Genomic DNA, 16,552 nt, shown 5'->3' with positions numbered 1-16,552 from the left:
GACATGATTTAGAAGTTTCCCTTCATCCTTGTCAGGTGACTTTGACCTACACAACTGGTCACCAAGACCACCTCCTAAGTACTAACAATGCACAAAACTATATTTGCTTTTGAGTGGAGGTTTCTTTATAAAAAAATTAGATAATCACACAGCAAATTCTTCACACAAATACCCTCCAGTCCCCCTCCATAACATTGCCACAGAAGAGAGTTAAGAGATGAGTTGCTGGAGAAATAGTTAATACTAAAATGTTTGTATTTTAGCTCTTTCTTTAAAAATAAGCTCTTTCTTTAAAAAGAAATATGGTTTAGGGTTAAGAAAGGTATTACATATGTACATGTAATAGTCAATATAAACTTCCAAGTCTAAAATGTGTGTAAAAGTAATGCTTATTTTACTTCCAGATGTCATGTGGCTTCAAGCACTCAGCTGTGGTGACAGCAGATGGCAAACTTTTTACATTTGGAAATGGTGATTATGGTAGATTGGGGCTTGGAAATACTTCCAATAAGAAACTTCCAGAAAGAGTGACGGCGCTGGAAGGTTACCAGATTGGCCAGGCATGGTTTATTTAAAATTAGCAATGTATCTTAGTTTAAAGCTTGTGTTACTTAAGTGTTCAATTGTGGTTTTTAACCTTGGTTTTTATTTTGATTATGATGGCAGAATTCGACTATGCATGATTTTTTAAATACTTACTTTACTGAGTCTTTTGATCATCTTTGTGCACAACTGCCTGTGTTTTTAACATTTCAAGATTTACACATTTTTTAAGCGCGAATTCATGAGATTCCTTGTATTTTTAAGCAGGGAACGTGTGTGCCATAATACTATCCTTTGGTTCTGTGAGCTGAGGGAAAGCAAGTGTTGATAAAATACTGCTGTATTTTTTCAGTCCTAAGGGTCTTTAAGATATTCTAATAAGCAGTGGAGGTTTTGGTGGTTTTACAGGGATAGTTCATTTTCAAAACACAGTTTTTCTTCTTAAAGGTAGTTGGTATGTTTGAGTTAGTAAGTCAGCAAAAGCAGTGATAATAACATTATATCTCTCACCCAGGTTGCCTGTGGCCTCAATCACACAGTGGCCGTGTCAACAGATGGCTCAATGGTTTGGGCTTTTGGAGATGGAGATTATGGTAAACTTGGTTTGGGCAATTCCACTGCAAAGTCCTCACCACAGGTTAGATTCCCAAGGAAATTATTCTTTGCATAAACGTTCAGTGTTCTTAAAGATGTTGCACAGTGTTGAGAGTGTGATTTCCAGATGTTATTAATTCCATGCTGTTAATACACAATCTGGCACAAATAATTCTGATGATACATTATGCTGAGCCTGGTACTCTCAAGAATTTTGTGTACATCATAGTGACTGTGTCCCAGTAGCAGTACAAGTAGTCAAAATCTGAGGCTTATCTTAGAGAAGAGAGATTTCTTCTTTTGGAAACTGGGGAGAAGGTTGTTTGCACACCCACCTACTTCTTCCCATGCCACTCCCCCTCGCTTCCAGTAAAAAAGAAGGTATTTTGAATGATTTTGCATAGAATAGGGCATTCATTCCATTGAAAAAAAAAAGTTTCGGTTTCTTGTACTAATTTCCAAGTGTTAATTAAAATAATCCTACAATGTGTGTGCTGCACAGTGGGAATAAAAAAAATTCTTTTTTGGAAGCAGGAGTTACAGATTGAATTTGTGTTTGCTTTCTGTTTATATCCTTGTAATACTATAGCTTGTTTTCCTTTCACTTTACCCCAAAGAAAGTGGATATTCTTTGTGGAATTGGAATAAAAAAAGTTGCCTGTGGAACTCAGTTCTCGGTTGCGCTGACAAAAGATGGTCATGTGTATACTTTTGGCCAAGGTAAGACAAACTGCTCTTTTGACATTTCAATGTATAGGCTTGTGTAAATTGCAGGTGAAAAGGAAGAATATTAAGATGTGTTTCTAAGACTGACCTAATGCTACTCTGTAGAAACACATTGCCCTAATCTAAATTTTGGAACTTGGCCAATGCAATTTTAACGTACACCTGAAATCTGGATTTGTAGCTCTGTCTAGTTTGATCTCAGAACACCTTTCATTATACGAATTTACTTTTTGAAGAGCATTTTCCTAAAAGTTCATTGAGTTTCACACACATCTGTAAACACCGGGTCACTTCAAAGTTTACATTTTCTAATTAAGCGCACATACTTGCCCATGTTTTAACAATCTGGGCAGGAGGATTTCCACATGCACTGAATGAAACATGCAGAAACTTCTGAAGTCAGTTAATTCATGTTTGTTATAAACCCACGCATTTAGATCTAGAGGCCTTGGTTTAGTCGAATTTGGTCTTGTTCCTGACTGACCATGGATACAAACAGCTTTAGCAGTGTAAACAAGCGCTGTAGGCAGCACTAGTTTGCAGGGAACAGCCACGCCCTTTGTCGCTAAAGGGTTCCCCTTGTGTCCCAGCCCCAGGACTGTACAGATCTGCTGTCTGTCCCTTCCCTGCCTGTGCCTGTAATGAAATCCCCCTGAGTGCTGCTTGCTTCTGGAGCCTGGTGCTTGCCCTTGCAGATCGCCTGATTGGGCTGCCCGAGGGCCGTGCCCGCAACCACAACCGGCCACAGCAGGTGCCGCTGCTGGCTGGGGTCTTCATTGAGGACATCGCCGTTGGCGCCGAGCACACGCTGGCCCTGTCCTCCACGGGGGACGTCTACGCCTGGGGAAGCAACTCCGAGGGCCAGGTACATCCTGTTCTCTGCTCCTGAACTCAGGGAGCCTCTTGCTGCCCTTCACAGCTGTGCTGGGCATGGCTTCCCTTAGTTGGAAAAGAAAGCTTTGATTTTCCTTCCCTCCTTCACGCCTCAGCACAATCGTGTTTTAGGCGATTTCCGTTATTTTCTTGTTTACTCTCTGTGCTCTGCCATGGTACCAGTTTGGGAAAGCACTCCAAACATGCTACCCAAATTACTCAAATTCAAGCTTTTTAAAAGAATTGCAGCTTTTCTCCTAATTCTTAAGCTGTCATCTTTTCAACATAATAAAATTTACGGTTGATGTCAGATTTTTGAACTCTTTAGATACTTTTCATAATGAAAATATAAATGAACCTCTTTAAAGGAGTGATTTTTTTTAAGTCAGAAAAAACATAGTAAATGAGAAATTCTCCTCCTTCACCGCATGCATTACTCAAATTTTTCTACTGCAGGCTACAAATTTAAGAAAGAGTCTCTTGATGTGTTAGCTACTGATGTTTCAGGAAGTTTGGCCACACTTCATCCTGTGGTTATCTAGGACTGAGTTTTTGAGAAGGTTTGTTGAGCAAGGTGTTTGGAAAAATTTTTGAGACATTTTTTGAGGTGTTTTTTTAAAATTACTTTTATTAGTGTTTTTTTTAATATGGTACTTTGTATTTTTGGAAGAGGAAAATAGTGTAAAAATGTAGAGAAATTAATTCTGAAAGCTGTTCATATGCTTTTCCTTGTGGTTCAAAATACTGGTTCTATATGAAGTGGGGAAAAAATACACTTTTGTGATAGGAAATTTTTAACTCGCAGAATATGAAATTAGGATATTATATGAAACTCAGTGAAAAGTCGTGACAGCTTCAGTAAATGTTCTGTTTTTGTAAACCAGGATTTACATTCTACAACAAAAATGCTGTTTAAATAGCACACAGGAGAGGTAGGAGCTTTGCCGTCTATATATGAGAGACTGAAATACAGGACTTAGCAGCATGGATCAGATCCTCAGTCTGGGAGAGATTTTTTGAGAAGTCTCCAGCTGTTTTTAGGTATCTTTGACACCTGGATCTGTTACTCTTGTTGGGCGCAGCTGCAGTATTTTGTCAAAGATATAAAGTGAAAATACATATATGGCAGACATTTTTTTATCACAATATATGCTGTAAATAAATAAGATTTTTTTTTTTTATCATCTTCTCTGAATTCTTGCTTGGAGAGTTGTAGAAATACTACCAGTTGTTGATTGTTGCCTTTTGGCAGCTGGGGCTGGGCCACACCAACCATGTGCGGGAGCCCACGCTGGTGACGGTGCTGCAGGGGAAGAACGTGCGGCAGATCTCGGCCGGCCGCTGCCACAGTGCAGCCTGGACAGCTCCACCCGTCCCCCCTCGAGCTCCAGGTGAGCAACTCAGCTTTTGTCTGGCCTTTTCTTTAGTCCTGGTGTCTCCTGGGCTGTGAGTGCAACAAGAATTTCTGAATATTCAGGACAAAAGTGGGGTTTCTTATATCCATACCTTGTTTTGTTTAATATACAAATTATCTTACTCTCAGTTTGGCTTCTGTTGTGGTTTAACCCCAGTAGGCAGCTGAGCACTGTGGAAGCTACTGTGAGGAAAATCAGCTTCATCCAAGCCAAAGCAATGCAGCTCCTCTTTCTCAAACAAGTGCTTGGTTTCTCTTTCTGTGGCAGGTGTTTCAGTGCCTTTGCAGCTTGGTTTACCTGATGCCATCCCACCCCAGTATGGGGCACTGAAGGAAGTGAGCATTCATACAGTGAGAGCAAGGCTGAGACTGCTCTACCATTTCTCTGACCTCATGTACTCTTCATGGAGATTACTTAACCTCAGTCCCAATAACCAGGTAAAATTCCATTTGAAAAAACTGGCTTGGCTGTGTTGTTCTGCTAGAGAGTTTCTGACTAGATCTAGATGGACCTTATTAATAGGCTCTGTAATTTTTTGGTAAAAAAATTTTAAAATAAATAATTCCATAATAAAGCAAACTTTTTGAAGATATTGCTTTACTTTTTCACTTATGCTATCACTGGCAAGTCAGTGTTCTGGTTTATCTGGTCAATGTTTGTGCTTTATTGCAGAACAGTACATCTCATTACAATGCTGGAACATGGGGCATAGTGCAGGGACAGCTGAGGCCCTTGCTGGCTCCACGGGTGTACACCCTGCCCATGGTGCGCTCCATAGGCAAAACCATGGTGCAGGGCAAGAACTACGGGCCCCAGATCACTGTGAAAAGGATCTCCACCAGGTCAGTGCTGCTCTCACAGGCCTTGGGTTACACCTCGTGTGCATGCTGAGATTCATACACTGCCTTCTATTCTGGCATTCTGAGCTCGCTCTGGAAAGCTTTGTTGATCGAATGACTCAGAGCCTTTACATGATTGTGAGTTATATTTTTGTGACTGTGTGTCTTTCCCCCAAAGGGGTCGGAAGTGCAAGCCCATTTTTGTCCAGATAGCAAGGCAAGTGGTAAAGCTGAATGCATCAGACCTTCGCTTACCCTCCCGTGCCTGGAAAGTGAAGCTGGTTGGAGAAGGAGCTGATGATGCAGGTGGAGTGTTTGATGACACCATTACAGAAATGTGTCAGGTATTTCTGTGAATATTTTGGAAATGTGTAACAGGAGTGTATCACAGTGCAGTCCCAGGAAAAAAAACATTGTAGCCTGACATAAAGACAGGTCTTGAAATAAACATGTCTTTACTACTTCAAATCATCCTACCATGTTTACCTTCTCTCAGTGTTTCATATGAATTTGTAAGGAGTAATCATCACCATAGTGAAATATTCTGTCTTGTAGTGCTAAAATGCCTTAATAGTTCTGTCAGAAGTTTGCTTTCCCTCTTTCTAAGAAGGCTTTTTTTTTTTCATTGATTTTTAAGGAACTGGAAACTGGAATAGTAGACCTGCTTATTCCTTCCCCAAATGCTACAGCTGAAGTAGGCTACAACAGGGATAGGTAAGTTGTACAGAACGTGCTTTTATTGCAGGTGGTAGTGGGTGAAAATCCAAATCTTTGTTGACTTTTTTATACCAAATTACGAGACTTCATTATTGTCTCTAATGTACTTTTTCCTTCAGGGTATGTTGTCACTTCATTGTGGAGCCAGGGCATGGCTTTAATGTGGGCTTGCTGGATTGCTGATGGCAGAATTCAGAGTAGCATCAAGATGCCAGGCTTTGTGCTCAGGAGCTCTGCCTCCCTCCAGCTCCAATGTTTTAACAGCTAAAGATAACAATAATCTTACTTGAATAAGTTTATTTGGACACTTGCTGATAAGTGTGCTGGCAGTTACTGTGCTGTGCTTACAAGTGTTTTCCCTTTTACTTCTAATGGAGTAGCATAGAAATAATACTCTTTTCACTGCTTCTTTGTCCTTTCAGATTTCTCTTTAATCCTTCAGCGTGTTTAGATGAACATCTGATGCAGTTTAAGTTCTTGGGCATTCTCATGGGTGTAGCTATTCGTACAAAAAAGCCATTAGATCTTCATTTGGCTCCAATGGTCTGGAAGCAACTTTGTTGTATCCCACTCATCTTGGAGGATTTGGAGGAGGTAGATCTGCTCTGTGTGCAGACCCTCAACAGCATTCTTCACATTGAAGACAGTGGGATTACTGAAGAAAATTTCCATGAGGTAAGATAATAAAATCAGCGCTTCTAGATTTATTCTGAAAGCAGTTACTATATGAGATTGACCTTCACATCAGTATTTCTATAATTTCAATCTCCATTCTTGGGATAACAAGCACTTGTGCATTTAGAATAGTCTGTGATCTTAGTATATGTAGTTCTAGATGACTTGTAGTAAAACGCTATACTTGAATCACCGGAGTGACTTTATGCTTTCCTATTTTGCGTAACAGATGATTCCTTTAGATTCTTTTGTTGGCCAAAGTGCTGATGGTAAAATGGTTCCCATAATCCCTGGAGGGAACAGTATCCCGCTTACCTTTTCAAACAGGAAAGAGTATGTGGAGAGGGCAATTGAGTACAGACTCCATGAAATGGACCGACAGGTAAGAACCTCGTTGTGACCTGCCCCTGTTGTTAGTAGGAACAGGGGGTAATTCGTGCCTATTTCCATTACAGTTTATTCAGTGCTAAGAAAAGCTTGGCTTTCTGCATCTTTCTGCATCTCTGTATTTTTTCTTCTCCACAAACTGTTTTGGCCTTTTTTTTTAAATTTAGTCTTGTTTTTTTCTCAGTAATTGCTCAGTTGGCAAGAGAGTGCTAGAAATCAGAGCTGGTCTTCCATTTGAGTAGCCCCACTTGAGGAAAAAACCCTACAGTTTTGCATGCTGGGTACTCTAACTGGACATGTGAACAACACAGAAACTGGCTAAAGTAAATATTATTGACAAACATTTGTTTAGTTTGAAACTGTTTCTCTTTTGTTATAACACAAATCCTGCAAAAACTTCACAGTATGTTTTGGGAAGTGCTCATTACCTATTGCATAGTTCTGTGTATTTTGTCATTTGTATAGGGACCCTTGTGAAAGCAGTATTCTAATTATAAGGTAAAGATGCCTGTGTGATACTGTCTTTCTTAGAAAACAACTTCCTTATCAGAGATACCAAATCCCAGGTCTTGCAGAGCAAGTGCAGCATTCTCACCATACCTCAGAATTAGAACAAAGTCTTTTTTCTGTTAACACAGTTGCTTGGTTTAGCCATCGTTATTTGTGATGCAAACTTCTAATTTTTTAAATAGTTCTGTGTTGGATCAGAACATGTTCTTTAATGTGCAATTACAATTAAAAATATCTGTAATATTCTCCAAGATCTTGAGAAACAATACAGTCCTTGCAGGGGCTGCGTGTGTGGGAGGCTGTATTTGGAAGACATTGGTAATTCTGTCTCTCGATGCCATTTCTCAGCTGAGAAGTTACTTTTGTGTTTGGGTAGTGCAGGAAGTGGTAGAGATCAGACAGTTGCACTTCAAACGTCTCTCCTGTTTTTGGCCATTAGGTGGCTGCTGTCAGGGAAGGAATGTCTTGGATTGTTCCTGTTCCTTTGCTGTCCCTTCTGACTGCCAAGCAGTTGGAGCAGATGGTCTGTGGAATGCCAGAAATATCAGTTGAGGTTCTGAAGAAGGTTGTGCGATACAGAGAAGTTGATGAGCAGCATCAGCTGGTGCAGTGGTTCTGGCACACCCTGGAAGAATTTTCAAATGAGGAGAGAGTCCTTTTCATGAGGTTTGTGTCAGGAAGATCTCGACTGCCAGCCAACACAGCTGATATCTCTCAGCGATTCCAAATAATGAAGGTTGATAGGGTAAGACACTGGTATTACTATTATTATTATCATCATTATTATTTCCTCTCAAGTATAGTCTGTGCTTTGGCACTAGGAGACAATTACCATAATTGTAAATTTACAGAAAAAGTATGGGATGGGATATGCTCTAAGTTAATAAACTCAGACATTTTGGTTGTGTAGAAGGACATAGGCTGCATGAATTGCATCTTAATTTAATTGTTGCAACTGGTGATTGGAGATCAAGACAAGAAACAAACCTTTGTCAACTGTAATTGTTCCGATCTCTTTTCATTTAGTAATTTTCTTTCTGTTTTTAATTTCGTGCAAGTGGCAACATATGATCACTAGTGAACTCTTCACTGCAATGAGTTTATAGTGTATTGTTTTACATACAGGGTGCATTCATTTGGGGTTTTGTGCAGTGAAAGCACATTCTCTGTGAACAACATGAACAAAAAACTGGACAAAATCTCAGCTAACAGGGGTTTGTTTGTCCTGATTGGTTAGGTGTCTCTCAGATTGCCTTATGCACACTATGGTATGTAATTTGAACAGTGTTTGGTATCTAGCAGCGGGCTTCTAAACACAGTGTGATCAACTTTTCAAAAGGCTGAATTCATTAGTGGGTTGTGTTACTTGCAGAGTAGGTTACAGAGGTTTTGGACATACTTAAGGGTGGAACAAATGCTGTAAACAAGGGAGGTCAATCTCCTCCTTTAAAGGAATTTGAGATAGAATGTGAAAATGATAGAGGCAAGGAGCAATGAAATGTGGATATTGTTGCACTGTTAACTTCATTCACAACTTACCAATGTCCCACCTTTTATCCGTTTCCACAGCCTTACGACAGCTTGCCTACCTCACAGACTTGTTTCTTTCAACTGAGGCTCCCACCTTACTCCAGTCAAGTAATCATGGCAGAGCGTTTGCGCTATGCAATCAATAATTGCAGGTCTATAGACATGGACAATTACATGCTCTCCCGGAATGTGGACAATGCAGAGGGCTCAGACACAGATTATTAATATTCTGTGAACAAAATCATCTTCCTTTTACTACAAATAGTGCCCTAAGTCCAATTCATCATTGATATAATTTTACAGTAACCATAGATGTTTTAGGAGCATAAAACCAGATCTTAATAGATGGTGGCCACATTTTAGTTACTCTAAATGTAACAAAAAATTAGATGTTTTTATTTTTTTGTGATTGTAAAAAAGAAAAAAGGAAAAAAACAAAAAAGTATGATCGGTAAGTTTTTTCTCCTTTTTTGGTCACTTTTGATAAGTTTGCATGGAGACATTTTGGTGCATTTTTGTTGGGAATAGTACATTTGTAAACCTTCCCAGTGAACATGAAGAGTTGTACATTGTGTATAATTGTTCATTAGCCAGGACAGTTTCACATGAATATTCACATATTTATTTTGTTTTAATTTGAATTGCCTGTGCAGGGTTCCTTCTGCAGAGAAAAATAAAGCAAATTCAAGACTTGACTGCTTGTATGCATTTGTGAACTGTGGTTGGTTTACTCAGGCTTCATACTTTTATATTTTGTCTCAGGAAATAATAGTCTTACAGTGTTGAGACAGGGTGTGACATTTGAAGCATCTTAAAATATTTACCCTGCTGGACTGTGCTGTGTAGCCCCATGTTCTGCCTTCTCCTGGCCCGAGGCCCTGGCTGTTTGGGTATACTGTTGTTCATTCCTTGTGCTACAATACAAGCTCATGCTGTGCTTGGTTCCTTCTTGCTTTTTTCTTTAAACATTTTGCTCCTCCATAATAGTTGTTGACAGTAACAGCATGCTGCCACCTTGATTCAGAAGCTTTAAATATTTTGAGCAAAATAATAATATTTTTTAATGGACACATTGATATAGTTTATTCCTGCTCAGAGTACACAAAAATTAACATGGAAAGGACAGTGTAACTGCACGCTGCAGTCACAGGGTAGATGTTCTGCAGCCAGCTCGCTCCCCCAGACCCATGTGCAGTCACGAGAGCGGCCGCCCCCGGATCCTGGCTGAGCTCCCCGGCTGGCGGCGCGCGCAGGGCTCGCAGCTCCTGCCGCACGCGGCTGCGGCGTGCGCGACACAGCAGCAGCACAGCGCGAGAAACCGAGGCAAAGGAACAGAGGGATCGCTTGGTTGAGTTCCAAGGAAGGTTTATTCCCCAGAGGATTCAGGGACAAATGACTATAACTGGGGGCAAAAAGCTGCTTTTAAGGAGAGGTGGGAATAAGGGGAGGACACAACCTTTTACCAATAGGAAGGCATTAGGGGAGCAGTGCAGGGTAAGGGCTTTCCAATAGAAGCCACCAAGGGGAAGGAGCAAACTTTGCACCCCAATCTTGCTTTGAGGAGGGGATGAAGGACAGGAAAAATTCCAGAAGGGAACAAAGGAGATTGACAGGTGGATTGACAGACACTTGGCAGGAGAATTTTGGGGTCAACATCTCAGGACTGAACCATTGGGGAAGCCAAATGGGGTACATGGGATGAACCATTACAAACCTATAACAAGGAATATTTAAAACCTACTACAGAAGAACGAACTGCAAAACAACAGACTACCACAGGACAGGGTAGTAGTCAATGCTGTGGATTTTATTCACATTTTTAGTTCTGCCTTTGGTCTCATTTTGGTCTCAGCTGTAACTATTGTGATCAGCATGGTTTGACTTACACAGTGATGTTCCGTTTGGTTAGGACAGCAGTGTACTGCACAAGGAGATCTCTGCTCTGTGCCTTAGGAAAGTGCTAGACAACAGGTAATAGCCCGTTGTCTCTATGAAAGTCATCACTGATGTCAAACACTGGTGTTCAGAGCAGGATGTACCTGGGGAAGGAAAAGGGGAGAGGCTGTCCCCTGGTGAGTCAGAGCTGCTCTGCTCCATCATTTCCTTTCCCCTCTGCTCCATTTTTTCCTCCCTCAACTCCTTGGGATGATGCTGTTGGGACTGAGGGCTGGTGAAAATGTTTATTAGTGTCATTGCACCTGGGGCAAGGCTGGTCCATCTGAGTGTGGAGTGTAGGGTAGAAATTCCTGTTACTGTCTCTCATGTATCTATTATACATTAACAGGGATTGATTGGGAAATTTCCTTGTGTCCAAGACCAAGCTGCTGTATTGCTGCCAGCTGACAGTGCTCAGAGGGAGGGCTTAGGAAGCTGTAAAAATTTGCATATGTGTGGTTTATCTGGTGAAGTTCTCTCAGGACTATATATTGGCTCTTGAAAAAGGCAAAAGCCTAGCTACCATCAAAGACCACAATGCAGAGCAAAACATTGGAGGGGGATCAGGAGTTGGGGGAAGGGAGGGTCTCATGGCTCTGAAATCATGCAGGCTTCGTTTCCTGCCTTATTGTGTATTAGGTTTCAAATTGGACTGAGATGTTGGTGTCCCATCACTGTGTTGTGAGGATGTATAGTCACATCTTGGCCTAAATGTATAGGTTTAATAGGTAAAAAATACAGTATTTAAATAAATGGGGAAACTGCTGTATTAAGTCCTGTATTATTGCCTTCTGCACCTCATGGATGTATCTGATTTTGTGGCACTGATTTGTCAGCCTGTTTCATTCAGCACAGGAAATAATAGAACGGTGCCAAAAAATGGCAGTTTTATGTGGACTGTGCAGTTAGCTTTCTTGATAGTGAAGATCTTTTTGGAGGCAGTTTACAGTAAAATCACAGGAAATGTTAATTAAAGGTTTGTGCTTGATGGAACTTTAATGGCCTGGAACTCCTTCCCCCGCCCCCCCCCCCCCCCCCCCCCCCCCCCCCCCCCCCCAGTCCTGGTAGAAGACTGGTAAAAAGGCTTAAGTAATATGTAGACAGATGCAAATGTGCTTTCATATCATGTAGCTATTTGAAAATCTGTTCCTGTTCCAACTAGAGAGACATGTCTTTCACCACAGAGTGCTGCTGGGAGAGCTGGTGGCATGAGCAAGTCTTTGCTTGTTGCGGTGACTGTGTAAGTTCATGCTTTGTTTTGGCTTGTCGGCAGCATGTGGAGCTGTTGTTGTGTATCCAAGGTACAAGTTGTGTCAGCTGCCCAATTTACACGTGACAATAAATTTGTTCAGCTCAGCAATGTCCTTTCATAGCTGTCAGTGCTGGGTTGAGGATTGCTGTGTCTGCACTTCTTGTTGTGGCACCAACAAGATCTTCCTTGTTCTTCCAACAAGGAAGAAGTTTTCTTCCTTACCTTGTGGTGCATAAGGGCCCTACTTGAACTTTAGGAAGGAGTTAATGAAATACCACTTTTACAGTGTCATACTGTTAAATATGGCTAAGTAACGAAGATGGAATAATTTATTTTCCTCATTGGTTTTCTGGGTGAGTGTTTCTTACAGATGCTCATACTGATCAAGTATTTCTCTAGAATTGCAGTATTGTTTGACTAAGTTGCTGTAATGCTGTGATTTATTTCTTACCTCAGCCAAAGTACCAAGTATATCTGTGGATCAATTAACCAGGATCAGAAGGAGAAGTATATTCAGTTATGTTAAGAGCTGTAAAGTCCTTTTTGGTGTCAAATTTTGTAGATGGTGGCATAGCATCAAAAGTATGTAAAAAAAAAAAAAAGTTTCACTTCCAGATAGCAGAGCAGTGTGCAGGAAGGAGACAGCCTTGTGCTATGGGATGAAAATAGCTACTGGTTTTGTACTTTGCAGTGAGAAATGGGTATTTATATACAGCTGGTCTGTACTGTGTTCCTAATTTAGCATTTAAAGCTACAGGCTGTTAGTCACTGTCTTTTCTTGTGGATTAATTTTCTGAATTAGCACTTGTTCAGACTGCACTTCCTTTAATGTCAGCTTTAAAAAAATAACTTGGTGCTTCTTTTATTATGTAAGTACATCATGCAGAGGGTCTAACTGTGTTTTTTGTGCCTTGAATCCATGCTTCCCTCATTAAATAAAAAAGCCTGGTAAATTAGCTGCCACTGTTAATCACTGAGGAAGTGCAGGTGGTCAGTACTCTGCTTTTGCTAGAAAGGTGTTTCAGGGAGTGGTTAACCTCCTTAACGGATGGAACGACTTTCTGGTAATACCCTTTAACAGAAATTTGTAAATCACTCTTGTCCTGAAATTTGTGAAAATACTACAGTGATTCATGCTCTCTCTGTTGTGGCTTCATGCCCTTGCCCATTACATAAGGAGTTTTGAAAGTGCAGGGTCCAGTCTGAACCTCGTCACCCAGTGGGAGGCTCTTCCTTAATGTTTGTGTTCTCAGGTCCCTGTGTGACTCATTCTGCCTCAGTTCACTCTGTGTTTCTTCCATGCAGTCAGTGAACCTTGCCATCAAACTTACTGTAACATGTCAAATTACTGTTAAACTTTCTTAAAAGTTCATAAAATTTATTGAACTCTATCAAATTATTTGGCTTCAATAAACACACTGCTGCTTCCCTCTTCTGAGTGAGGTGCATCTGCAGCAGGAGGGTACCAGAACTGCAGTTTTCAGCAGATCTGGCATTTTGTGATAGCAATGCAGGGTTTCCCAGTTTCAGGAACAACAGAGAGCAAACAGTTTTTTCCTGAAGCCCATCCAGGAGGAGATGAATGTCTTTTCCCTTTACAAAACAACCATTTGTTTGGACTTGACCAAAACCCATGGAAGTAGCAACAGTTCATTGCTACCTCAGTGAGGAAAAATACCCACACTTTAAAGCTGAACCAATTTTCTTGATGCTTTTTCAAGCATCAGCTTTCTTTCTGGCTTACTGTCTGGGATCATGTTAGCACTTCTCTCCGCTCTCAGCATTACTGAAGGACACTTTTCCCTGACTCTCTCTAGCCCAGCTTGTGTTACATTGCGACAGAAATCCACATGGAGTGTTCGCAGTGATGCCCCGTGGCGGGTCACTGCCTCCAGGGTGTGGTCAGTGATCCGCACACAGTTCTCCAGTTTGAGGCTCTTCAGGTTTGGGCAGTTCTTGAGAAGCTGCAAAATGCAGTCATCTGTAACATGGCCACATCCAGAGAGGGTCAGAGACAGCAGATTTGGACATCTGAAAGCAGGATGGTGACAGGTGAGATGGGAGAAATAAATCACGGAGCTTGTAGAAGCAAATAGCATCAAGAATAAATATGAAGGTTGGAAAAATGCCTCCTCTTCATCAGGAGGGGCAAGGAGACGCAAGTAGGTGAGTGCACATGTAGAGCTTAATGTTCAGCTTAACTAAAGGCAAAGCTTACCTCCTTTGCTTTTTCTGTTAGTAGCAACATCTCTAGCTCAGCTGGCACAGTGGCATGTGGAGGCCTATTTAACCTGTGGCTGCATCATTTTTTCTTAAGGAGTTGGATGGTGCTGTGCTTCTCCAGGCACAGACAGTGGAGACCCAGCAGAGAGATTAATTTCAGGATGAAGTGGAGGACAACTGAGAAGAGACTGCTATGCAGACATGCTGAGCACGAGCAAATAAGGCACTCCCACTCTTAATTTTCAGGAATTACAGATATAATTTATCTCCTTGGATTTACTGAATAGGTGCCAGTTACTTCCTAAAGAGTGTTTGATGTTCAAACCCCACTCAGGTCTTAAACTTTCCTTTGAGTCACTGAAACTGGTAACTGTTGTTATAAACAATGATGCAGCAAATGAAAAAAGCTTTTTCTTGCTGCTTGAGTAGGCCTGGGGAAGTACAGGAAAGGCCTGTCCCCAGTGGGGTGTGGATGCTGTGCAGCTGTCCTAGAGCAGCTGCTGTGCTGAGCAGGGCCCTGTGCAAACATGTACCATGTCTGGCTCCTCACTCAGCCCCCTCTCCAGGCCAGTAGCATTTCAGCATCCACCTGGCTAAACTGAGCATCACACATAGGTCTGTGTTAATGTTGCTCTTGTGAGACCTCTAGACAGATTTTTTTTTTTAACTCTTTTCTGTTTGGAGCAGTTGGAGGAGAAAGCTGGCAACAGTCAAGAAAGGCTCTAACAGAATAAAACTACTTTAAACTCAGGAAGAAGAGCTAGATATTTGATTTGCATTTTTCTTTGTACACAGTGCTAGGACTGGGAATGCTTTCAATGGGTTGCAGCAAAAAGAGGTAGGATATTGTTTTATCCTTTCTAGGCACAAGTATGCTAATTCCTCCTTAATTAATCCAGATATTTATCAATTGTTCTAGAACATTTACTTCAGAAATCTGGCATTTGCAATTTAATCCATTTTGAAGCTGCTTTTCAATCCTTGTTTTGAGATTGCACTGCTGCTGGCTCTCTCCTGTCACTATCCCATAATTTTTCAGTTGTTGCTCAAAAGCTGAGGGTTGTGGCACAGGTGCACCATGTCAGGGAGCTACTGCCGTGGCCCCCTGGCTCTGCTTTGGGACCAAACCAGCCCGGTGTTACCCACACACAGTGGGACTGGCTCTACCCTGTGAGACTCCTCCTGCCGCTGCTCTGCTCCTTCCTCAGAGCTGCCTTGCAGCAGGAGAGCTGTGAGGGAAAAGCTGTGCACCCAGAGCTGCTTTTCCATGGTGGCATTTCTCTTCCCTCACTGCAGTTTAGAAGCAGCTAGGAGTTTAAACTTCAGTGTAATAGCAATATTTACTTTTTAGACTGAACTAAAGTTGACACTTAGTAACATGTTAATTGAACTTGGTTGTAATGAAGTGTGTTCACTGTTTGAAATCAGAGCTCCGCTGCAGGCACCCCCCCAGACACTGCCAGAATGGTGTCGTTTAGCTGAGCAGCAGTATGGGAAGCAGGAGTGCACTTTCCCATATTAATAACTAATTCTTAGGAAAAAAAGGAGGGAAATGTAGAGGAAGTATACACTGTTGCCACTGTAAAATGAACTTACACTACAGTTGTAAAGGCAAAGCACTCATGTACTTCATGCTCTTACTTCAGGCAAGGGTTATGGAGTATTTGAAATAACTCTGACTTCACTCACCTCAAGGCAGTTACTACACGCTGACACCCACAGAACGTACCTGTTGCAAACGTCTAGTAAAAAATCACTGACAGTGTTCTCATGCCTCTTACAGAAGTCTTTCTGGAAACTGTTTTTCATCCAATCTTCAATATTACACACCTTGACTCTCTCTGAATACCAGCAGATGGATAAGTGTTTTAAAGCAGGCCCCAGGAGAAAATTGTCCTTCTTTAGTTCCACTGGAGAATGAAAGTTCAACAAAGACCACAGTAAAGGATCCTGAAATACTTCTAGTAACTTGTGACATGTTTTTGCTAGATTTTTCCTACTGTTTTTGTCCAGAAAAGAGAAGAGATGTAAAAGGCATTCCCGGTTGAGCTGGGTTATGTGCATTTTCCAGCAGCAGTGGCAGAGTGTCTTCGCCTGGTGGAGTAACAGCAGTGCTGGAGGGGGTTCACACTCACCAGGAGGCTGTTGCACATATATGGTTGTGGAATGGGATTTATTTTTGGCTAACTGGTGCAGAAGCTCAGAACACGGACAGGAAAAGAACCATGTATGTAGCTTCTGCTTCCTTTGTCCAAGGGAATGGAACGGGCATGTACAACCTGATTGTCATGAAATGCTTCCTTAAAAGGGATTTTTTTTCCCCCCTTGTAGAC

At 41.5% G+C, this 16,552-nt stretch overlaps 2 protein-coding genes across 12 annotated transcripts in view; one reads left to right on the top strand and one right to left on the bottom strand.

Annotated features, from left to right (window-relative positions):
- The window catches only part of HERC1 (HECT and RLD domain containing E3 ubiquitin protein ligase family member 1), a 103,056-nt gene extending 93,552 nt beyond the window's left edge, over positions 1 to 9,504 (top strand). For 10 of the 11 annotated variants that reach the window (XM_053954251.1, XM_053954254.1, XM_053954253.1 and 7 more), the window contains exons 66-78: positions 405 to 560; positions 1,058 to 1,180; positions 1,755 to 1,857; positions 2,559 to 2,728; positions 3,989 to 4,127; positions 4,419 to 4,588; positions 4,824 to 4,993; positions 5,169 to 5,334; positions 5,628 to 5,704; positions 6,130 to 6,382; positions 6,612 to 6,764; positions 7,719 to 8,024; positions 8,849 to 9,504. In XM_053954251.1, coding sequence (XP_053810226.1) covers positions 405 to 560; positions 1,058 to 1,180; positions 1,755 to 1,857; positions 2,559 to 2,728; positions 3,989 to 4,127; positions 4,419 to 4,588; positions 4,824 to 4,993; positions 5,169 to 5,334; positions 5,628 to 5,704; positions 6,130 to 6,382; positions 6,612 to 6,764; positions 7,719 to 8,024; positions 8,849 to 9,034 — 2,172 coding nt within the window. In that variant the 3' untranslated portion in view covers positions 9,035 to 9,504. Of the gene's footprint in view, positions 1 to 404; positions 561 to 1,057; positions 1,181 to 1,726; positions 1,858 to 2,558; positions 2,729 to 3,988; positions 4,128 to 4,418; positions 4,589 to 4,823; positions 4,994 to 5,168; positions 5,335 to 5,627; positions 5,705 to 6,129; positions 6,383 to 6,611; positions 6,765 to 7,718; positions 8,025 to 8,848 lie in introns of those variants that run through there. The other variant, XM_053954256.1, reaches the window with a different exon arrangement.
- Positions 9,505 to 13,390: 3,886 nt separating this feature from the next.
- On the bottom strand, positions 13,391 to 16,342 carry FBXL22 (F-box and leucine rich repeat protein 22). Its single transcript, XM_053954260.1, has 2 exons — positions 15,949 to 16,342; positions 13,391 to 14,027 (listed from the first exon to the last, which is right to left on the bottom strand). The coding sequence occupies exons 1-2, from the start codon at positions 16,281 to 16,283 to the stop codon at positions 13,682 to 13,684; spliced, it is 681 nt and encodes a 226-aa protein (XP_053810235.1). The 5' UTR covers positions 16,284 to 16,342; the 3' UTR covers positions 13,391 to 13,681.
- Between the last annotated feature and the right edge of the window lie 210 nt (positions 16,343 to 16,552).

This window comes from Vidua chalybeata, chromosome 13, assembly GCF_026979565.1.
Source record: "Vidua chalybeata isolate OUT-0048 chromosome 13, bVidCha1 merged haplotype, whole genome shotgun sequence".
In the NCBI taxonomy this organism is placed as follows: domain Eukaryota; kingdom Metazoa; phylum Chordata; class Aves; order Passeriformes; family Viduidae; genus Vidua; species Vidua chalybeata.
Note: the sequence above shows the minus strand (reverse complement) of the source record. Positions and strands in the feature narration are given on the sequence as shown.